This window comes from Hylaeus anthracinus, unplaced genomic scaffold (assembly GCF_026225885.1).
Source record: "Hylaeus anthracinus isolate JK02 unplaced genomic scaffold, UHH_iyHylAnth1.0_haploid 11982, whole genome shotgun sequence".
Lineage (NCBI taxonomy): Eukaryota > Metazoa > Arthropoda > Insecta > Hymenoptera > Colletidae > Hylaeus > Hylaeus anthracinus.
Genome location: NW_026534330.1, coordinates 12,816,144 through 12,841,124, shown reverse-complemented (window position 1 = coordinate 12,841,124; position 24,981 = coordinate 12,816,144). Strand labels below are relative to the sequence as shown.

The 24,981-nt window shown below is 38.4% G+C and overlaps 1 protein-coding gene and 1 long non-coding RNA gene across 9 annotated transcripts in view; one reads left to right on the top strand and one right to left on the bottom strand.

Moving 5' to 3' along the window:
* Positions 1-210: 210 nt before the first annotated feature.
* LOC128886409 (tropomodulin) overlaps positions 211-24,981 on the bottom strand; it is a 75,139-nt gene continuing 50,368 nt past the window's right edge. For 2 of the 8 annotated variants that reach the window (XM_054141297.1, XM_054141298.1), the window contains exons 3-10: positions 10,764-10,916; positions 10,481-10,648; positions 10,271-10,397; positions 9,963-10,183; positions 9,730-9,884; positions 9,556-9,652; positions 9,321-9,468; positions 8,218-8,322 (exon numbers count right to left, since the gene is read on the bottom strand). In XM_054141297.1, coding sequence (XP_053997272.1) covers positions 8,234-8,322; positions 9,321-9,468; positions 9,556-9,652; positions 9,730-9,884; positions 9,963-10,183; positions 10,271-10,397; positions 10,481-10,648; positions 10,764-10,916 — 1,158 coding nt within the window. In that variant the 3' untranslated portion in view covers positions 8,218-8,233. Of the gene's footprint in view, positions 591-7,264; positions 7,345-8,212; positions 8,323-9,320; positions 9,469-9,555; positions 9,653-9,729; positions 9,885-9,962; positions 10,184-10,270; positions 10,398-10,480; positions 10,649-10,763; positions 10,917-11,587; positions 11,749-23,161; positions 23,304-24,981 lie in introns of those variants that run through there. The other 6 variants (XM_054141294.1, XM_054141300.1, XM_054141299.1 and 3 more) reach the window with 6 other exon arrangements.
* LOC128886456 (uncharacterized) lies at positions 18,191-22,861 on the top strand. The gene is made up of 3 exons (XR_008459837.1): positions 18,191-18,954; positions 19,099-22,629; positions 22,738-22,861. It is a non-coding gene; the product is annotated as an uncharacterized LOC128886456 (long non-coding RNA).

Genomic DNA, 24,981 nt, shown 5'->3' with positions numbered 1-24,981 from the left:
TGCGGTTCAATTTGCGCTAAAGTACAGATACTCATGCAAAAACGAACGGTATGTACAAAGCGTGGACGTGTGGTGCGTCCACGAACGAGGCTGGGTAGAATCGACGCAAACAAAGCAGGAGAAATTAAATCTGAAGTTTTCCTCGTTCGATCGATATAATGCTCGAAACGGGATTCCCGTTTTACAGAGAGCTTAACGGTGTTTACACAGTTTGTTTGTTTGTTTTTTTTTGGAATTGAAACAAAACGCCGGAGAACGACAATGTTTATTCTGACACATATTTGACAATAGGCATATAATTATACATAAAATGAAAAAAAAGCTTCCTCGATAAGTCCGTTTTCGTCGATCCTGAATTAAGTTACTTGTGTAAAATCATTAGCGAGAACGCCGCGAGCGATGCATGAAAATAAGTGGTGATATTTTTTTTTCGTTTTTTTTTTTCTTTAAGATATATCTTATATATAATATTATATATAGAGATACGTATATAACATATGGTAAATAAATATATAATATATGTACAAATAATACCTAGGCGAACGCCACTTCGCGTTAAGATGTCGCCACCCCGAGCCGGGACTGCCGTACTGCAACAGACACCCGAAACACTGTCATCATATGCGTTCAGCTTATGTCAGAAGAAAAATGATAATGCAGCAGCCAATCTCACACACCACGCTAACTCACGCTAGGGGTTGAAATTCGTCATTCTGATTACTCCATCGTAAAATAGAGGTTGTCCAAGCACTTTGTTCGATGAATCATTTTATAAATCTACATGTAATATAATTCATTCAACGAATAATCTTTTTTGTGATTATACGATGTATTACAAGAACACGTAATACTGTATTTTATTACGTGAATACATTTCTTTATATTTACGTAACGCACTGTGTGAACATAATATTATACTTGATTCAGTGCTCATATATATTTTTAATTTTTTGTCATGCATCATATAAATACAATGCATTTTATTCATCGAATAGTATCATGTTTGATGTAATAAATTAATGAAATTATTCATCGAATGAAATGCTCGAGAAGAGATTATTAATTCATTAGGGATTGCGATTGTCAAGAAGAATAGAAAATGTTAAAAATTTTGTCATACATCATATAAATACATTGCATTTTATTCATCAAACAGTATCATGTTTGATGTAATAAATTAATGAAATTATTCATCGAATGAAATGCTCGAGAAGAGATTATTAATTCATTAGGGATTGCGATTGTCAAGAAGATAGAAAATGTTAAAAATTTTCCACTGGAGGCTGCGTTCCAAAGATTTATTTCCAAATTTGTGCGCTTGCAGTTGATTAAACGTCGCTAACCGATCCTCGTTACCAACTAATATTGGAAAAGTTTTGTGCCACCGCATTAATATCGTGGAATTTCGTTTTTTGCTAGTATTCGAGACCGATTAAATGAGCGAGTTTATTATAAACTTCACTTGAACGGATTTGCTGCATACTTTCGTTTCAGAAATTATAATACGTAGAGGATAATATGGTTTAGTGAAAATACATGTTTGAACAGATGAAGCCTGTTTCGACTGTTGGAAACTCGTGCTACGTCAAAGTTCGCGTATCCTCGGTTTCACGTCTTCATAATTTATCGTTCGACGAGTTAACGAAACAATCCGGACGTGTAGTCTTCGTACAAAGCCTGAAGACTGTAAATGTATTTATTTTATTGCATTGCTAACCTTTTAGTTAAAGTGGACTTGAAATTTGTCTACGCGAGGCTTTGTTTTTGAGACAATGAATTTTCCAATTAATTCGTTTTATCACATTTTCTATTCGTTCTTGTTCGCGGAGAATTGTCTGTGGTGTAAGAACCGAAATAGAATTGATACTTGTACATCAATTTGGACTTTCCTTGACTATTCTTGGAATATCAAGTTTATTTTAAACTTCTGTCAAAATTGGAACCGAAATTGTGGTTATTTACGCTTTCAACCCCTGCTTCATTTATATTCTTTAAACCCTCGACCTCGAATGTTACAACGAGAATATCACTTTGAAAGAAAAAAGATTCCAAGAAAAAGGTAGCTTGTTCGTAAGAGCATTACTCTGCTATTATTGCTTAATTGCATTCAAAATGAATATTCAACCTCCTCAGATAAATAAAAAAATGTGTATACAATTATTCATATTTCTACTTTATCACATTAACTGTGGCAATATTTCCCTTTAAGATTTGCGAACAGTTTCGTTCATTCAAGAGAATATTTCTCACAGATGTTACAGAACGTTGCAACAGGTGGGCATTTCCAGAACGAGCCCTACCAGAAGAAATTATTTTAATCCCGATTATATGCCTTCGCACCTCCCTCGAAACGTTTATGCTTCTAATAATTCTGTGACGAAGCTAATTGAATTTTACAAGGCCACCGGAAATAAAACCCACCCTAATACGATCAAACTTTTATAAACTTGATTAATCACTGAAAATTAATTCGATTCGATTCGGCGTTCTAAAGCGACATATTTCTATCTTCCAATTGTCCAATAGCCATTTCTTTCAGAGAGCTATTTTCAACAACCTGAAAATCTTCAATTATCGCTTAAAAAAAACGCGAGTCTCGGATCCATTTTTTTTCCAGCAAATTTGCATAAACGTTGTAACAGTGAAAAGATTCGATTACTCGGGTACCCACTTCATTCCCGGTGAAAACGAGGCTCTCGAATCAATTACCGTCATTTCCGGTGGACAAAGAGCGCCGGTTACTCGATTAAAAGGACGAAATTCTCAAAGCAGCGGTTCGAAACGTAATCTGGCCACGGAAAATTGCAATTTCCGCGCTGGCCAGGAATAACCGCGGGACGACATAAAATATATCCGAGACCCACGGGCACGCGCGACCGTTGCTTTTTAATTGTCTTTTGTTCGGCCCGAAATCGGACTTTCAATCGCGAAAATTGCTCCGATTTCTCGCCCCTTTGCGCCCGTCATCGACCCCGTTGCAAATTTAACAAGTTCCGTCTACCGCTAGTACCGTTCAATTTCATTTTCATGGAAAAATGAAAAACACACACGAATAATTGCACGCTCTACACGAGGAGAACAAGCTTTCCTGGCTACCTTTTAGTTTGGAATAGTCAAGATGAAATTTCTGGAAGCATTAAAGAGTGGAATATTTGCTTCAAAAATATTTTTAATTAAAATTGAAAAAGTGTATACTGTACTATGATTGTTTGAGCAACATTCTGGTCGAGCGATCGTAAACTCGCAACCGAACGTTTTCGCGTTTTCAATTCCTTTTTTCTTCTTTTTTTTCAGCAATTTAACTGTATTGGTAATTGAGCGATTGGAATGAACTACCATACAATTTTACTATTTTTTGGCCAATTTTAGAGGGAAAAATTGCTGGAAATTTTCGAATGGGATAGTGCAAAACGCGAAATCCTACGGTTGAATCCAACTGCATGGATCGGTGGAGCTTCTTTCACGGTGGTCTTCGTTGCAAAAATAGAAATGGTCGATTTGAAGCCTCGCGAGGAGAACTAGTTAAATAAAATTTCAGCACTGTGCAAATATACATGTCTTTAACAGTAATAAGTGAATAATTTTTTATTTTATTCTTATTAGTCGATATGTGATAGGGCCATTGTAATAAACTCATTCGAATCTAACTCTGACACGTCTGAATGCTATGTTTCATGGCTTGGCGAGCAGGCACGCAAGTAGCGTCACTAGTTCACTTGCTCGCCGTGTTTTGAAACGATTGTGATGGAATACACACTCTGGAATAGTCGAAAGTCCGCGAGTAATATAAAACTTCCAAATTTTCAGCGAATATGTATAAAATCCACAGTTTAATTCAAATTTCCCTATCACGCAATAGACTGAACATCTATTTTTCATTAATTAAAAGTTGTATATCAACACACCACCAATTCTATTTCCTACGCAAAATCTCAAATCGAACATCCCTTACGTAAGCCTTGTAATCCTGAATGCAAACGGAAACAAGGCATTTCGCATGCGTTTCGTCACACGTTCCATGCAAGGGGAAAGAAGCTCCGAAATATAATTAAAAGTTCACTGTCACTCTGTTAGTAATCACGGCTCCCAAAGGAACGCTACAAAACGAAAGTGTAACAAGTGTTAATCATAGTAACATCACGCGACAAGTGAACACATCACGCTGTTATTGTACATAAGAGTCACTAATTGAAGAAACTGATTAGTCGTTGGGCAGAGATGGGCAAATTTTATTGGAATAACGAGGAATAAAAGATATAGAAAAAAGTATGACAACTTCTCAGCTATCGTTTCAATTTATAATTAAAATTCTACTTTACCTAAAAGTAGGTATAAAATCATCATTTTTGAATTTTGAATGGAAGCATCTTTTATTCGTCGTTCTGAATCTTTACATTTTGCCCATCTCTGATAGGTCGATGCACGTCACATGGGGAACACTGAAAGAGAGGTGTTGGAAGCTGGCGCGTCATGGCGATCTGTCGTCCTCGAAATGACCCTATATGAGGCAACACGGTCGACCTGCATGGAAATTTCGTCGACGGGAATATCGAGCGCATCCCGAAAGCGTTAAACTCGGCCCATCGTGAAAATCGTTCGGTTTTCATTGGGCCACGATTGCCGCCCGTTCCACAAACAATTATCAGAAAGGGAAATTACGTTCGCGCAACGATTTGCACGGCTGGTGGCGGCGATTCGATAGGTCCGTGCATGCAAATCGTGTTATTTTAAGGTATCGAAATCGGTCGACAGATTTTCACGATTTCGGGCCTGCTCGATTCATTGATTATTGAGTTATTCTCTTTTGGAAAATTGTGTTTACTTGCTGCACGTTGAGCCGATATTTTGGAAATTTTGTTTCATTGGTTCAACAAGCTGCTGATGGTATAATATTTCAAATATTGTTTATTACAAATAATCTCGATTTGTGTACTACCGATGTTTACTACAGGTAATTGTTTGTGTACAAACCCCTCACATTTACAAAATTTAATAACGATATTTTACTCGACAGGGTAGAATAGGTCACCCAATAATAAAAATATAAATTTTGATATCGTTGATTAAATATTACCAATGGATTGCTAAGGCTCTCTGAAAATGAGTCGAAACACGACTATATTTGGAATATTTTTATTTACACGTATTTGGAGCACACTACCCTACACTCCCCAATCCACCCCTAATAATTTCATAAAAATATATTAAAAAATTAAAAACACTATTCTTTTTTTCATCCATATTAAAACATAAAGGATTCCGTGTAAATACTTCGATGGATTTAGAGCACGAAAGAAAGAAAACTAAAGCACAGCGTTGTTTAAACGTGAGGGGTTTAATGAAGAAACAAAAATATTAGTAAACGAAGTGTCCCATACTTATACTTTGACTTCGCGTGACAAAAAGAAATTACTTTCATTCCCCTGCATAAACAGCTAATCTGAACTGTAAAGCGGCAATCTGGCTACCAACTTTCCTTCAAACGACCGCCTAATTGAGTTGTACCCCCATGTGCGAGGGAAAAACTTTATTAGGAGCAGCACGCGGTTGATCCAACGGAACAGTTTCAACGCGATTTAACCTGCATGGGATGTCAGCGAGTTGGGTATTCTGTACCTACAGTAACGACCAACAGTGTGATACCATATTCTGGCAAAAGCATATCCTACACAAGCTTAATAAGTTCCAGAAAATAAGAATTGTGTCATGTACATTTATAACGAGACTACGAAATACTTATACATCGATGGAAAAATGTTTAGGAGTATCGAGATGAAGCATTGAACTATAATATACATGTGCTTCAGAAATTACATTTGATATTAATAGATAATTTTTAATGGGACATTTATTTAATGGCCTAGAGGGTAACAATGGTCTCACACTTCTTGGTTGGTATGTATATGTAGTGATGGAATCAATAACAATATTTACAAGTACAATCTCAATCAAATCGATACTTATTAGAATCAAGATTCGAATAACCAAGATGAAGTATTTTCTGACATTCTATCCGTCTATATGTATCAGTTAAAACAAGAATTCCCCATTGAAGGTAAAATTTCCTGACATCGTACGTATTCATTCTCCATTCGTTACGCGACTAAAACTGTGACTCAAGACCGCCTGGAAAGGAGCTACATCCTGTTCCAGGTGCTAGAATCACCCCATATTTCATCGAGTCCTAGATACCACTCGCGATATGCTTGATCCCATCACTACCCACGTCGTCACGTGTTAAACTGCTCGCTGCTCGACGTTTAACGTCAAGAGGACGTCACGCAAAGCGAACAGAGCTTCTGGAGCTTTGCGTGGAAATTAACACGTCACGACTTCATCGGGTTTGATAGGATGTACCTAAACCTTGCAGCGAACCCGTCGACCAGAGTTAAAGCTTGTCTGCGAACACTATTCTCAGTTAACGACGTGTCAGATCAAGCGCGAAACTCCGATTTCGGCCTCCATTGCAGTACCCACCGACCCCTTTTGCTAAATATAAATCCGTGCAAGTACAATCTTCGGACGTTTCACTTGTCGATGAAGTCGTGGCCTGCTAGCAGAGATCTTCGGAACTTCAAAGACTAATTATTCGATAAAGTATTCACCCAGAAGTTTCTCGATCTATGTCCTGGGGAAATTAGAAATTTAGTAATTGTAGAAGCACTAAAGAGACAAAGTGAATATTCAATGGAAGAGATTGATCACGAAGAAAATTCTATTGCATGAAGAAATAATTCATTACTAAAGGAAGAAAATTATATTTGACGTTGGTTTTGACTAATAAAAATAAATATAGAAGAGGGCTATTTGAACAGAATTATTTGAAAATTAAGAATTGTTACTACCAATTTATGTTCCACATAAACCACTTGTAAAATCAATCAAAGTCTTCAAAATTAAGTTGCATTTTAAGACCACATTATCAGTGATAATCTAAGCAGCAATCCAATCAGTTTGTCTCGTAGAAATGTAACGAATCAAAGCGAAAGATAATAATTCTAATAATACTTTGAGATTCCGAAGATCAATAGACACAGGAAACACCTGTGCCACCCAAGTTTGTCAAGTTCGGGAATTATTCTAAATCTCGTCCATCACCTGAAAATGCAATTGGTTTTGGGCTCGACTTCGGACATATTAGAGTTTTTGCGGCATACTGAAAAGCGAAATTAGCGAAGCTGCAAAGACAACAACGATTAAATGGCCCAAAGAAAGAAACGCGCAGTTCATTCTGCCGATCGACCATCAGTCAATCTGTAGCTACCTTTCATTGAATCAAGGCAGGTTTCCTGTGGTTCATGTTAAAGAATCGGAACTGTAGCCGCAGCGTTAGGTCTTTCCGTACTGTTGGGAAAGAATAGAGGTGTCGTAAGTATAAGTCGCAGCTCAGACTCGTGGAGTCTCTCGTCGATGGGTGGTAAAATCGTGTACACTAAAGAACAGTCGACCTTCTATGAGGAAGAAGTCGAAACGAACTGGAGCAACTATTACAAGACTATTATCATTCGCAAAAAAATATGCTCATTTATCGTTTCGAGATCTTGCACAACCAAGGTGGACGGTGGCACGCCATTATAATCCTGTCAGTTTATCTTGTTCCCTAGAGTCGTCGAGTAACTCGAGTGTTACACGGCGACCACCTACACCGCAATGAAACGATTAACTGCAAACTAGGAAGTGGACGTAGACGCAGGGACTCCGTCTGGAAATATAATCTGTGATGTGTGTTTACTCGTGTTCAAGTGTATCCCCATTTTCCCCTCTTAAATTAACACTTTGGAGGACGTTAGAAGGTGTACTAGAGCGTACAAGATGAAAAAGGATAATGCGAGCAACTCAAAATAAAATCGTGCGAGGGATGCTTGATTGTTAATAAATATACATAGATGCTTGCTGATGGTGTTCGATGCTACTAGTAGCATTCTTACTCGCTGATTCAAACAGAGGACATTCTATTATTAACCAAGACAATTTCAAGGACGATCGTTATTAAACTATTCGTGAAATATATCGACCGATACAAAATGCACGTAAACTGGACAATCGCAAACAGAAAATTCTTTTTTCAAAGATTCGATTAGATGTTCGACGGGCACAATTTTGACTCGACATTCGTGAACATTTCACTCTACGTAAAATAGAAAATCAGGCACTAGGAACAAATTTTCAAGACTATAGTGGGAGGTAGAAACTCGTAGAAACTCGGTAAATCTACTCACTGCACTAATCAGCGCTACGTTCTGTCCCTTGAGCCACCTATAGGGATAATGTAATTTTTTGAGACTGCACCGCTCTCTACCTTAGCGCGTTCCAAACGATAGACTAGTAAACACAAATAATTGATTAAAATTCTTTCGATTTAAATTTTAACTGGGGTGAATTTTTTGGGTAAAAATTGGTGCAGGCATTCCACGTGTTTGTGTTATGCGTTTAGCCCGCATGATAAGGTGGATGCGTGAAGAGTAAAGCAGATTGAAAAAATAAATTAAGAAGCTGGCGATGGATGGGGTGAGACATGCGATAAGTGAAAAATTAAACGAAGATGATAACATTAGAGAATCGTTAAAGATACGACGCAGGTAACGTAGATTCGGGGTGCACTCTAAGGTCTCATAATTACCTCTATGCCACTAGCTAGAAAAATAATAAATGAATTTAGCAGGATGAATGGATGATGATGTGCTAGTAAAGCGCTATGTAAGACTACGAAGCAGATTCAGAAGAGTTAGAAGCATTTCATCATATGATCTCCATGGTCCCCCATACAATTGCTTCCATCTAAACGAAAAATGAAAAGTTTAAGTATCGCTATAGCTTTGATAAAGACAGTGACGTGTCTCTTTAGAGTGTAGAAATAATTAACTATAGAAAGTACATCCGCAACGTGACAAATAAGTATGATAAGTAATCGTGAAAGACAGTTGTTTTGTTGTAGACATATGAAGTGAACATTTATAACATATGTATTAAGTAGAATTTAGGAACGATATACCTAGAAAAGAAAAATTAATCGGAAAACCGTATAAGCGATTACAGATATCTTTAGAACTATATAAGTTCTGCAAAACTACTGTGAAGATAAGAAACGGACGACACTTAAGATTTGATCGATGATCGCCACTGAAACGATAAAAAATTAATTTATCTTGACCGAAATGTGTACATATCACCTAAGAAAGGTAAAGGTCTTACCTTTCCTAGCGATATGAATGACACACGCTTCGACGACTAACTAAATCAACGTTGAATGACGTCTACCACAATTCGATACATATATATATCGAAAGTTTGTTTTGTCTCAATATGACATCTTTACTCACTCCTATCAATGTTGCGTTGCAAGTGGGCAGCCACACGATGTCTAGCGTCATTGAATTCCAAGTGAAGACCGAGTCGAAGCAACGTTGGATTTTGTTCTACCAACTGTGTAATCTCCATTTCAATTTTGTTTCCCAGCACTTGTGACCTCTGCCGGTTAGAAATAGAAGCACGCTTACATTAGGACAAGAACGAGGTTACGAAACGGAAAATGAAGTAATTTGAACCGCATGTTACCTGATTGGAACATCGAAACTCTTCTATTGACTTCGTTTTGAGGAGTGCCCTGATGAGCCTCACTATCACAGATGGGCTTATGAAGTTTGTTTCGACACTGAAATATTTAACAATCAATAAAATTACCGATTTGTTCCGCCATTTAATAAAATTGGTGGGTAGTATTATACTGACTTGAGTACTCTAAGCGTAGAGTTTTTCTCTAAGGCTTCCGCCAACCTTTGCGCAGTCTTATCGGTGAGTCCCACGTTTGTTAAACTTAAAGATTCGAGATGCGTATTCATCTCCAATCCTTCGAATAGTAGAATAAACTTTTCGTCGGATATATTCTGCGAAACAATAAATGAACGGTTAGTAAAAGCTAAACTTCCTATGAAATTGGAACTCCATAAGTTTCGTATGCTCACTTTAATATTGTTCCAATTTAATTCGGTTAACGAAGCATCGTCTTCTCGAACTTGTTTGATAGTGGCGTCGATGTCTGTATCATTGGGTGGTTCCATTGGGTAAGGTTTTGGTTGACTAGCTTTCGTGACTCCATCCCAACCCATACCAATGGGCTGACCAGAATTTAATAAAGAGGCATGATACTGGTCCTGATTCATCATGGAATGGAATCCGAGAATAGCTGTATACAATAAAAATAAAATACACTTAATAAAAATTATATCATACCACACCTTTAAATGACTATGAATATAAAAATATTACCCACCGGCAAGATCGATAATTTCTTCTTGGGTAGCATTGGACAGTGCTTGTTCATATTCTTCTCCAAGATCAATAGCAATCTGTTCATCTGCTTCCTTTTCCTTTACCGATTCTTGAGGAGGTGGAATCCACTAAAAAATGAAATAGAAATGTATCAAATGGTGAGCTAATGATGATCAGTAATGTTAGTTAAAAGTTTGAAAATATTATATACCTTTTTGCCTCTAATAACACCAGGTACAAAAGGTTTCAACTCTGGTATGTCTGGTGTTTCTAAAGCCTGTTTGTTGATGTGTTCGATGAGTTTCTTGCGGTTCAGGGGACCTGTCGGACTCTTGTCGCATTCATAGCTACAACGTTCCGAGGGAGGCATAAAGCTGTCCTGTAAAAGTATTACAAACCTTGATTAAAATGCAAAGATACTTTGATAAAAATATTCACATAAGAAAATCTATGCTTAGATTTTGCAAAGAATATATGGACAATGATTTCCTTACGTCAGGATCCACTTCCTTGGCCAGCATGTTAATTTCTTCGGGAGTAAGTTGTGCCAACAGTTCATCCACATCAACGTCGTCATATTCACTCAAGTCTTTGCCATATAACTTTGCTGCAGTCGTCATAGTGGTTGTTTTGGTTGATGCGGAAGTCTGGAAATTTTCCCATGGTTCTTGGTCAACTACAGAGTATCTCCGTGACATTTTATTAGTTCTATTATTAACTAGATTAACTGATTTTGCAAAACTGACAGTGCTCTACTATCTTCTACCGAAACTATGTTAATTTCCTTAAAAAAAAACAATAACAGAACACTGTAAAATGTATTATTCTCTGTGTTTAATTTCTTCTAAGAACAACTCTGCTTCTACACAAATGGTTTCGATAATATAATATATTAACGGTTGATTTCACTCTCCTCGAATTCACGTGAATGTTGTGCGCGAAGTTCACTCAAAACAGTTGAAACAAACGGTTGTAAAGACCAGCGATGGTCAATGACAACAGCAAACAAACACGACCCAGGAAGAGAACGAATGATACGTTTTCGAGTGCAACGATATCAATGACGAGATATTTCGTCACGGTAAATGCTCGTCACCGAGTCCAAGAGTACAACCAGCCAGTGTTCCTGATCGAACCCTCAGCAAATCGACAACTTGCATTTAAATTCGGCAACTGTCCAACACGGCTGATGGCCTTTGCCCCAGATAGTTCCGGATCGATTTTCATTGACAACTCATCTGCCAAATCGACAACCCACGCTAAACGCGTAGATTCGCGCCTGATCCTGGAAAACTAGCGTCCAAAGAATGGAACTTACTGTTTACGAATTGTCCACGAGAAAAACGCACGCCGGCGATAGTACTCCAATCCGGAATTAGGTGAATCGCTCGTAATCAAATACCTCACCCACTTCTCACGACGGACGCACACTTCACTGACCAGTTCACCGATTGCGGCTGATTGCGGCAGCGCCCTTTGACGCTTATACCATATTCGTGCAAAGAATGAATCGAATAGGCTGTAGATTCCGCCAGGGGCGGCTCTACCATACACCTATGCGGAAGCTTCAGCCTACAGGCCCCCTCTAAAACCCTTTCTTTATTGATTTTTTAATTCACGGAACAGTTAGAAACGGGGACAAAAATATTTGATCTTCAGAATTGACGTGGTTATACATCATATTGCATATTATATCAGCTGTTTTCTATTATATAGAAGGGGTTAAATGTTAAAAAAAGCAGAAGAAACTTGTTTATCTAAGAGGGAAATGGTTGTCATAACATGAATTAATCTTTTCATGGAAACTAATAAAACATAGACTTCTTACTATTGAAAGAAAAGTTCATTTTTAAAAATGTTATGCCTATGTTTCACTGCAATTTGTACAATTATACTGTTATATAATAAGATTAAAAATTAATATATTCAAAACACGATATTCTAAAATTCTAGGTCCATCACTGGACTCCGGATAACCTTTATAGTTTCTCAAAGAAATTTCTTCGCGGTAACTCTAAATGGAACAGCTTTTTACGCGCAAGAATATTAAATTTATATTTAATAATTGTTTCAAAATTGGAGAAGATATTCATTTAATTTATTATTCTAATAATTGGACATTAACCTTGCAAAGTGTTAAGATGAATGAAGTATACGAGAAGCTAGCCTATGGGAGAAAGTTTCTGCGCGCTTAGCGTCGCGCAGGTATTGACGTTGGTTTAACACCCATGGCGGTTGTTTCAAAACACGCCCATATACGTAGAACGAGTACCAACTGCAGAAACTTAAATACGAGAACGCGAGACTAGGAAGTTGTTCAGGTTTCTTCCGGTACGGGGAAGAACCTTATTGTTTAATATGGAATTGTACTCTTTAACACGTTGACTGCCAGAGAAATACTCTTGAAAATTTCTGCTAAAATAAAATATTATTCAGACTATTAGAGACTACATAATCAAACATCCGTCGTGGTATTTAGTTTTCTAACTTCATCAAAATACATGAATTTCATTTAAATTCATTTCCTTTGAAGGTGAACTTTCAGAATTAATTGTTTTAGTTCTTCAGTGAAAAGCACTGTCACCTACATATGGGTGACGTGGCGATCAACGTGTTAAGACCCAAACCGGAAGGCTTCATAGATCCTAATCACCTAGAAAAAGATTTATTCTAAATTATACGAATAACGCCTACCTCTGTCACCAAGTGATTTATAAATTGAGTCTTCGAAGTTTTAAGGCTCATCCTTAATGACCAGACTTCCAAAGCTCGCGTATAAATCTTGAGCCTCGAGCCTAAAGGGCTTGAACTATACCGCGAACTCGGACGTCATTTCAAAAGCAATACAACAACACGCTCTTTCAGAGTTAACCGTATTTGATAACGATTTCTAATCGATCATTCATTCGTTTTGCATAATAAAACCCTGGATCAACATAATGAATAACAATACCTAAATAATTTCATCGCGCGGCAATAAAATGGTGACGTTTAATCAATTAAAGGAGCGATCCAGCGATCGAACCGATTTCCCAAAAGAAGCGCAACGCGTGCGGACCTTCGGATGATAATTAACACGATAAATCAATTCCACCCAAGGTCACGTGCAAGACCGTGGAGTGGGGAAAATCTGCATTGGTGGGAGGATTGCGCAGGCTTGGTGCTTGGTGGAGAAGACAGCGGCCATCTCTGTCGTTCCTCGGTCGTGCAGTTTTGATTAGAGAGCGTCTATCGCGCGTTGTAGCGCTCGTAGCGGCGACAGGCTCAAAAATAGCTGAGGCCTCCTCGCAGGCTGGCAAACTCCCAACGGTCTATACTTGGACATCCCCGCGCCATGATTATTTATAGTGAGCGCGAGCGCGGCCACTGGCCTTCTCGTGAACTAACTAGCCGCCACCAAAGACGATCCGTCGCCCGTGACCTAGGCCCGCATTAATAACGATTACACCCCTGCGCTCAGGAATACGGCAGCTTAATCTCTCACCGCTGCTCCCAACGAATGCATGTCTTTTTGTTTGATCGCACCAGCTTATGAATGGTTCGCGTACACCTGAAATACGTGCGAGCTCTGTTATACTTAACTGGACAGGCGCGCGTTTTAACGTTCTAGATCAGCTCGAAACTTTCAATCCTGCGCTAGGATATCAGACGTATGCGTGATGTTGCTTTCGATAAGAAGATGCACACTGGAAGTCAGTTGTGATATGAAAGTTCCTAGACTATTAATGCATCCTACTGCGAATAACTTGCATAGCTATGTGTTTATGTCGGTGGTTCACGTACCAGAACTGATTTCCTGTTTTTAAGCTCAGAATCTATTGCTTTCCCTCGTCCGATGCAATACGAAGCTTCCCACCGAATACTTTTCTCACACAAATGCAAATATACTTCATATCAATATTTCCAATATAGAAACACGACTAAGCTAATTTTTATTATCTAAAATGTAGTAAAGTGCTATAACTTTGTCTTCTTCCATAAAATGCCCTCCAGAAAGCACAGACACCGCTGGTTCGTGAAAAGACGATCCAACAACGATCACTTAACAGTGTAAAAAGATATCCCGAGGTATGTCTTCGAATCTAGATTGAAACTTTCAGTGCTCCATATATAGCGCGAGCTCTCGCTCCTCGCGAGAAATCTGCTAATTAATTTGCACGGTTTTCCAGGAAGGTTTATTCCTGCGCGACTGAATGAAAACCGCTCGCGGCTTACTTTCACGGTCACGAAAAAAAGGCGAGTCTCGTTTTCCGTCCAGCGCATCGCTGCGATATTAATTTCGCGCCGCTTAACAGCCTCGTTGAATTCCTCTCGGCGAGCCGAGACCGCGACGGGAAAAATTTATCTGTCCTGCGCGAGATTTTAATGCCATGGCTGTCACTGTTTCTAATAATAACGGAAACAAAGCCAAGCCCGCTTGACGCTGGTCCAGAAAGCTGTATTACAGTGATCCGCGAGAGCATTTTGTTCGACGTGACAGAAACACCTTGTCTTTTTGCTTCGGGATCTTGTGCCATTTTATTGATGTGCTGAGAAGGGAAAGAGCGTTGTTTCAGAAAGAATATACCTTAGGGTTTAGACCTAAGGAAACTATTGGGTTAGATGGAGATTAAGTTCAATTAAGGTGGAAACTTAGGCGTAATTCAGATAGAGACCTGAATTCAATTCAGGTGAAAACCCAAGTTTAATTCAGGTGGAGACCTGAGTTCAATTCGGGTGAAAACTCAAGCTTAATTCAGGTGAAGATCTGAGTGCAATTCAAGTGGAAACCCAAGCTTAATTCAGATGGAGACCTGAGTTCAATTCGAGTAGGAAACCTAGGCGTTATTCATGTGGAGACCTGAATTCAATTCAAGTGGAAAACCAAGCTTAATTCAGGTGGAGATCTGAGTGCAATTCAAGTGGAAACCCAGGCTTAAGTCAGGTGGAGATCTGAATTCAATTCAGGTGGAAACCCAAGCCAAGAAACCCAATTTCAGGTGGAGAGCTGAGGTTAATTCAGGCCCAGTTGAATTATCCTCTGAAACAGTAAGATTCAAACTTGGACTATTACAAACTCAGAACTGTCTCTTTCACGTAGAAAGTTGTACCACTTGGTTGAATTACGGAGAAAGAGGACTGTATCGGAGACAAGTGTTTAAATTCAATGGAGCGAAGGCTACTTTTCCCAAGAGTACATTTCAATAAAATTGAGCCGGTTTAAGTATGGGTAATTAAATCGCTGAAGTGGAAGCAACCCAATCAGGGCGATCTATCCTGCGGTGGAAGCGCGCTAATGGGCCGTGCACGCAATTAGGGACGCGTGTTTCCTCAAAAGCGCGTCTAAGGACCCCACAAAGCCGGCGTTTCAGTCAGACGAAACGGGATTCGCGGTATCGCGCATAAAGGAAGTCGAAAAGAAGCGGAAGTCATTTTCCGGGCAATGCGTTTGACGCAGTTTGGCATGGCCATGGTAATTAACGTGGTCCTACCATGAAACGTTCCTGAAATTCTGTTAATGAGGTTGTAATGTATGAAGTATCCGTCTCCTAGGTTGGAGCAAACGTATTTAGAAGAAAATCAATTCTTTTCAGCACATAGATAGAGAAAAAGTAAATTTTTTAAGCAAATGAATACTAATGCTAATTACTATTCACTATTAAAGAGCAATAATGCTTCCTGACACTTCATTATTCGCAATCACTTAAATATTTAACCACCAGTGATCTACATATCGAACAATATAATCATACCTGCTCGAAAAGAAAATATTAAACGAATATGGAGCCACAGACCTAACAGAAGACCCAACAGTTCTTGTGTGTTTTTTTTTTAAGGTATTAAATAATAATTTTTATTAATGAAATGTAAATATATTACAAAGTATATCTTAAAGAACTATCAAAGAATTTTTGTTTTAAAAAAAGGTTAATTCATTTCGTCATAACAGGCGATGGCGTGGGTGGCCACTTGATTTGCGGTGAGCAAGATTTCTTCGAACTGGTGCACCTGAAAACAAAACTAAAGGTAGATTTGGAGAATATATTAGACTAACGGGTCCCTGATCGAAGGATTTTTTATTTTCTTGTATACTTTTCTTTTTATTCTGTATTGAATTGCTTAATTTTAGTGAAAAAATTGAAAATCAACTTCAAATTTACGCCATCTTGTTTTAAATTAATTTTTTCCAAAATCCTTCGTTCATGGACCCGCTAGACTAATCTATTTTCGAAATCTACCTCTGTTTTTGTTTTCAAGTAAACCAGTGTAGACAAATCTTGCTCACCGCAAACCTATGTTTTTAAATCATCGTCTACGTCATCGGCTGTTATGACGATATAAATTAAACGTTTCTTAAAACAAAAAATGTTGTTTAGTTCTTTAAAACATGCTTTATAATATACTTAATTGTTGCTTATTCAAATTATTATTTAATAACTAAAAAAAAATCACAAATGTCGTTTTTCCTCTTCCTGACTGCGACTAACCCCTTAAGCTAGCAGAAAGCGGTGCACGACTTTAGAAACGCGTGACGAGCGGTAACGTTTAATTAACAGAACTTATCGACAAGTTCTGATAAACAACGTCGAGCCAGAGGCCTTCTACGGCCAGACGAGGAATTACGAAACGTGATCTCGCGAGGATTCCACGGCTAATCGAGAAGGTGCAGCATTCTTGCACTTTCAGGTAAACACGGATGAAGTAAGAGCGGATTTCTAACTTGCCATTTCATCGGGACTCCCCTTCGCGTGTTATTCGCGTAGAGGATCGATGATATCCTTGGGGGAGATCATTAGTTGCGATTACTTCGCTACCCACGCGCGAGTTGCATCTGCAAGTCAAACTGCTATGTTCAGAGCTGCTCGTCTAACCGAAGAAAAATTCATCTTTTAATATATCGGGTTGTCTGGAAAGTTCATATAGATTTTCGATAGGTGGTACGGCTCTGAATACATCGAAATGGTTGAAAACAAATAATATGTATACATCCCTTAAAAGGTAGAAAGCTTGTGAAACAAAATGGTACCTATGTAATTCAATAAATATATATTAGGTAGACTGGAAAGTAATGTCGTTTTTGCAATTTTAAATACTTGTTCATCACTTACAGGATCATTGATTTTTATCGATCTGACATTGAAAATTTGCACACTAGATGGCAAAAAGCTGTTAATAACGAGAGCGATTACATAATTAATTAAAAATAGATATTCATTTAAAATTTGTTTGGATTTAATGTAAAAAAGAAAAACGACATTACGTTCCAGTCCATCTAATATCAAAATTCAAATGTGTCTTTGAATTTTTCTTAAAAATTGCCACGAACTTTCTACACAACCTAATACGTCAGAGTATTTATATAGGTAAGTATGTGCATGTATTTTATAACGTGTATTCTATAGTATGTATAATATAATTGCAAAATGTATAAAAATGAATAAAATACTTGAAAAGACATCATCGAATTAGGACAAATTTTAATTCTGTTATCACACGTGTACACGGAAGCTTGACGTGTCGCGGATAATTTTATCTCACACGATTAAGTCATGGTTCCACTTGCACAACAAGAAGGCATGAATATGCAAAAGTAGAAAGGAAACAGTTTAGCACCCAGTGGATATTTTACTAATTAATCAATTAAATCGTTTGCTTCCCAGTAAATGTCACAATCACCATGTGACAGTGATAACAAGAATTTTACAGACGATGCAAACTCCATTGTGCTAATATTACGCATAAAAAAATACACTACTGCACTTTATCTATCAAATATTGTCCACCATTATCAGAATCGTTGACTAACTACACAATGGCACAAATGATAATAAAAACCAGACTGGAACTATACGAGAGTTCTACTCACTTCTGCTCCACTCGAGCGTTCGCAATCACTTCGATACTTGAGAAATTACCCCGAAACTACGTCACGTACCGTGCCAATAGCGAAGTAACCGCGATCGACAGCTGCCAGTTGGTTCCAACGAAGCAACGACTGCCGTTAAGTTGTTGCCCTGTTAGAACTCGCTAATCCAGCAGTAACCGTTGTTGCAGCCTTCACGGTGCGTGGATTTTAACGACCGTTACCTCGCAAACGAACCTCGAAGATCGCCAAACGCGTTTCCTCCGATCAGAAGAAGCTAACCATTCGGGATGCAACGTGGCACGACCGTCAGAAGTCCGCGAGAACAAGCGATCTTATTCCAGCACTAATTAGACCAAGTTAGGAAACTAATTGACTCGTTACACCGTCTTCGTCGCTGCGCGTTATAATGCATGTAATTATTTATAAGCCAACGTTACGTTAGAGACGCTTTCGAGGCGCAAGTACGCACTGAGCTCGAGTCGAGCAGAGGGTGAAACGTGAAAGTAGAGTTTCTTGGGTCTGATCGTTTTTTTCTTTGAAAATTCTTGTCCGCTGGAACGAGGTGTTCGAGCTGATGTGACATTTACGAGTGGATATGTTTCCTGATTGCGCGCGAAAAACAGGGGAACTTGCGAAGCCAGTTTCCTAGGCCGATTGACAGAATTTGCGTGGCTAAATCTAAGCTTCGTTGGAAGTTCAATAAAAAATTAAGAATTAATGTCAAGTACTAGGCTGCACTAGCAATCGTGGTTATTTCGTTGGAGCCTGGAACAGAATCTTTCTTTCGCAAACAGAATTTGTTTTCGAAGAATAGCATATGTCTCATCGTATTACATTAGGTAAGCTGCATTCCTCGACTCTATTCTTCTATAGAGACAAGAAAAAGTTTTGCTCAAACTGCCAACCTCCTCAATAAAAAAGAAAACAGTTATTAGCTAACTAGTATTACCATGCACCTAAATAATACAAGATTACTGTTCTAGGAATAGCCTATGACTAAACCAATCCGACAGGCCTGAAGAGTTAGTAATCATCAGCAACACTGTAACCAAACCATTCTAATTCCGTATCGATTTTCCCCCTACGCATCTTCGCTAACATCTCGGATCTCGAAGCAAAGCCATCGGAAATCGTTGAAAGAGATAAATGTCGGTGGGCAACTGTTCCCGCCAAAAAACCGTTACACGCAAATTGTTTCCACTCGTACAGCGCAAACATCGAGACGTTTGTTTGGCTTCCGCGATTCTCGAGTAAATGTATCCTTCCGATCGATGCATACCTAGAGTCGATTTGTGTATAAACAGATCCTTATTGGCGACCCGCCAGCTCTGTCGCGAAGCTATTGGAACCGATTTGGCCCCCGACGGGACACGCCGGTCCCGTAATCGTGAAAGTGTATCGATCTCCGTGATCTAGGCCATCGTGTCACCTTTTCAGTCCGCGGACGATCAGCTGTAAAACGAGTCTTCCGCTTTCTTGCGTCCAAAAGCGAGGAAACGCGATTGCAAACAGTTATGGTTCGTAGATTCTCGAGGGTTGGTTCATCTAATTTTTTCGGAGCAGGCTTGAGGGCTTCAAAGATTCCTATTGGTCTCTTCTAGCAATAATAGTATGATATAAACAGGTACTTCGAAAAGAGAGAAAGGAACGTAACTTTGTTTCGGATGGACGTCGATTTGCTGGTCATGTGGTTAACTATTTTAATCAGCTGAACGTTAGGAGGGCGTTTTGGTCGAATATTGAGGTGTTACTCCATTGGAAAATGATTTGGCATTGAAAAATGGATAAGAACTTGCTGGAAATTGGACAATTTTCAGGGTCAGTGATTTTCTTCGGAGGATAAGTTTCCTTTCAGCACTTTCTATTGATTAGCGTCGCTTTCGCTTTCTTTTCGACACGCCTCATTAATAAATAAGAATTCTAAAAGGATCTCCGAAGAAAACCATTGCTTGCTCTTCTAATTCTAAGCATTAGTGCAGGACAGCCATGTCTATGTATGTAGCCATTGCAAATGGTAATTTCTAATGTGTTGCATGAAAGTTAAGCTTATTAAAGAATGGGGATGATTTACAATGAAATAGTTTATCTAATAAATTACCAGACAAATTGCGTATAATATTCATCCTTGAGAAGACTACCTAAAAAGCATCCAAAGTCCGACCAACAGCTCGCGATGAATTCCGCAAAACAGCATGAGCTAACCGCTGAACCAAACATGGACCACTGGGATATTATCTACCTGTTAATTTACACAAGCACGAATCAGTTCACCAACTGTGGAATTCGAGCGAAATGCGGATTGAAACATCCAATGAGTGAAATCGAGCAATTCAAGCGGGAGGAAAGTGATTTGGTATGGCAACGTATGTAACTGGGAGAGTCGCTATAGTCGAAAGAAAACAGAAGTGGAGATACCTATACCATCGACAGGATCTTAACAGTTTTTATAGCTCACTTCCAACCTTCAGACAGAATCTTTGAATTTTCTTAAGTGTTAATATTTTTTTTTAAGTACTCAAATAACTGCTTCTTTGTGGAACAAAAATTGAACTTTGTATGATAGTCTGAATAATCATACCAGAATTTGTCATTTACACTTTTCAAATCATTCGCTAGTATTTTCCAACCTTTAGACCACCTACCCAACAGAATCTTTTAATTTTCTTAAGTGTTAATATTTTTTTTAAATTGCTGAAATAACTGCTTCTTTGTGAAACAAAAATTGAACTCTGTATGATAGTCTGAATAAGCATAGCTTTATCGAACAATTTATCATTTGTACGTTTAAAATAATTCATGTTAACCTTTTAAAGGGTCACGAAAAAAAATATCGCTCTACATTTTTGACTCGTTTGTGCGTGACTAATTAGCCATATTAGATTCGTACTCTTCTTGCATAGATCAGAAGGTCTCGCTTGACGTTCCTCCGTGTGGCAGAGTTTCCTGTTCGCGAGCACGTCGGTTGTCGTAGGTCAGCGATTCTCGATACGATCTTCCGGTCTTTCTACGTGACTTATAAATACATTGACGGCGCGTTCCATCAGCGATCGACGAACGCAGAGCGACGCCATGCGCGTCGAGGCGCATAGCAGAACGCGGAAAACGTTCCTGAACGTTTCGACGGTACAGGATGCTCCAAAACAAAAATATTAACACCTACATATGAGTACCTTTCTTAGAAAAAAGAACTGAATACATAGTCTATCATAAATCTTGGTCTCTACTTGGTCACTTTGTTTATATATTCTTGGAAATACTATTTGACCACGCGAACCAAAATGTCAGCAGTATTCACCACAAAGTATTTCTAAATCACAAATTAATTTCATTAATTCTAGAATTCCAGAAAATACCATTCATGTTTCCTCTAAAATTTCAATCAAGCTCAGCATCAATATTCACTTCACAATTCTAATAAATCGTCAATTAATTTCGTTAATTTTGCCTTTGTTATTCACATCAAGCCCCAGAAAATATCATGTATTCCACTAGAATTTCAGACACAAAGAAATTTAGAAGAGAAATTTCCAACTAGAATTCTCTACTTTTCAACCACGCAATTTTGGAACACCCTGTAATAGCACCCCATGGAATTAAATCAACGAAAATCGGCGGCGAGGGTGGAAAGGAAAGCGTTGTTTGATCGATCGAGCCACTTGTACAATTAATTGATGCTGCCGTTTGGCTGCTAGCCGCTGTATTATGTCACGTAGGCCGCAACAATAATGGCTTGCGAAACGAGCCACCGTGTGCAGACCAAATATTGGGACGTCGTTAATTAACAGCAGTTTTCTTTAATGGTCGCCCATGCCAGTGAATGCGCGCGCGTTGATCAATTATCGCGACGGATCGAACGATGCTGCATTATTCGTCGATCCAATGAATAATCCCGACGAGATGTAATTGAGAAGAATCACCGTAAAACTTGTACACGTGCTCGCGATACATCGCACCGATTATTGCCGCGACGAAGTTACGTTTAATGTTCGTTGGCATACGCGTCGCAATTAGTACGAGAAATTAATACTAAATTGATTTATGGGACATCAATGGGGCCTAATTGATGAACTAGGCGAAATAAAAGGCAGCGATGGTGGAGAGTTGTCGAAACTGAGGAGTCTATCGAAAGCAAAGTGGATTACTTTGGGTTCTGAGAGGATCGTTTAGTGATGATGAGATTAACAGTTGTTAATTTGTTATTTATATAGTGGTTTTTGGATTGAAAGGAAATTTTGAAACGATGGAATGATGATATAAAATGCAGAAAATGGCGATGGTGAGGAAAATTGATTCTTATGTGAAACTGAGAAATTTCCTGAAACCGAAGTGAATTACTTGCTTCTGAGAAGATTATTTAGTGATAACGAGATTGAATTGAGATAAACGAGACGTTGAGATCAACTTTCTACTCCTTTTTTCCATCCTAATTTTCCACGTTTCGAAGACCATGTGTTCTTCCATGCGAGTGGAGATTGAAAATGATACGGTTCCAGTCATGGCGATATCAATGAATGGTAAGGTGATCGCACTGTGCATGTAACGATATACATTTAGGTGAAATTGAATATCAAAATGTTTGAAGATCGAGATCAACTTTCTAACTTCATTTTTATGGCTTCCAGTTTCCTTCCAACATTCGTGTTATTTTCAAATCTCCCTCAATGTTGACAAATATTTATTACAAAAGACAGGTGTTTATTCGTCAAACTATGAGCGTCTGAGGATCAAACTAAACTTACTGAAGAGTTCTGAAAGAGTTAAGTCAAATAACACACCTCGAATAAACATCTAACGCTGTATGTAAAATGAAACGAACCTTTATAAAATAACGAATACCTCAACCATTCAGTTTGCTTCAAGGACCCACGTCAATCAAACACTGTTCGTTTATTTCTATCATACACTCCTGAATATTAGGCTGCTGCACGACTTCTTTACGAGTAATTATTTCAAATATTTTTCTAATTTAATGTTTAGTGACTGAACTCGTCCAACAACCTAGTGCTCGATCTTCTCGCATCATTTTTCACGCATAAAATTACTTACTCGACAGGAGTTAGAAAAACGTCGACCTTCGACTACCAAGTTCCCTGAAGGAGCACGTCGATCGTGGATCGATCGGTAAACTGAACGATGAGGCTAGAGGAAGACACCAGGAGTGGCACGCGTACCAAGACGAGGCCTCTGGAGCTGGAGCGCTACTAAACAACTGACTTTTATGCTGGAGGCTCAACGAGTGGACGCCGACATGAGCTGTAGTGGTATTGTGCGACACGCTAGCTAGCAAACAGCGATGGAATCGAGCTACCATAGACGATTCCCCATACACGAGATTCAGCAGATTTATACTATTTTGCTCTGTCAATTTAAAAGAAAATTAAAAAAGAAGAAAAAGATTAAATGGAATGCACATAGAAACAAACGTCTAATCCTGAATTTTAAAGAGAACATTTGTTTCACACAATGGCGAAACATTGGTGAAATATTCATACACAGCAAGATTGTTTTATTAGGTCGTCCCATAAGTTCATGCCACTTATTTTTCTGTTACTCAAATTAATATATGAAACGTACCTTTATGTGTTGTAAGAAAAGGTAATGTCTCTCGTTTTACAATATTTTTCCACCTTTCTGACATAGTCACTATACAGTCACTATACAATTTCTGTATCATTTTTTTTGTTTACATATTGGCTCAGTCTGCAGCACGAACTTGTGGGACGACCTAATACTTTGAAATTTATTTTTATGTAAACAGAAATTTAACATTGAATCTTAAAGTGAAGTGACTGGAGAAATATTGCTTTAATATTCTAAATTAAATCGTAGTTTCTATGCACATCTTATGTAATCATTGTTCTTCCTAATTAATTATCAAGATTTTATTTAAATTATAGTGCACCTTGAGAATAATTTTTCCACCTACCAACCTCCAAATTTTCCCAACCCATGCTTTAGTTTTTCGAGACTCTATATCGCCCTGGTGTAATATATTTATCGTAAAAGACAGTTTGGCAAGTATTTAATTTGCTCGGGAGTTTCTTTAGAGATACTCGAATCCATCGCTACTAGCAAAGTCTACAAACAACCAACGATTGCGTTCAACGACTTTCACTGCTCGCCCCGAGCGTCTCCATAGACGGAGTGGCTGGTTTTTCATCGTTTTCACGCGGGAAAAACGCAATCGTAATCGTTACCCCGTTCGTGGCAATTAAGGACGTCCGCTTTTCAACCTGGCTTAACTCGATTTGCCTCCGTCCACGTGAATGGCTGCTATTAGCGGGAACGCCAGAAGCGACTGCTTCGAATTACGCGATGGATGGGACTTGAAATTATGCGTTAAATGTACCAGCAAGAGTTTATGTACGGGACGACTCGTAATTGCATGTGAGCACTTCAAGAGAAACATGGTGAGCAAACACGGTTGAGGTTCTCTACAAGGGAGGATATTCTTCTTAATGAGAGACATCGCATTCTGTTATTTGTTATGCACTTTTATGACTATTGTATATCATACATTTTTGAGGGGAAAAAATATGTTCTTCTGTTCTTCTGCGGAGAACATGCAGTGGGTGTAGAATGTATTCGTACACCAATCAATTTACCAAAAAACTTTTGTGTGAAATTGTAGTTTCTTAACTTTTTTTTTGTAATCAATGATATGTTACATATTCTCGGAAGTCTCTAAAGTAGATATAGTCCAAACAACATTTACTAATTAATATAATTTGTGAAATTAACAAAAAGATGCGAAAAGTGGGTAAAAGTATAGAAGCAATAAGTATTTGTACGATTCTTATGACGAACCATTTACAGTAGAGTTTGTAACGTAAACATATTAGTTCATTGCTCCGTACGAATTAGAA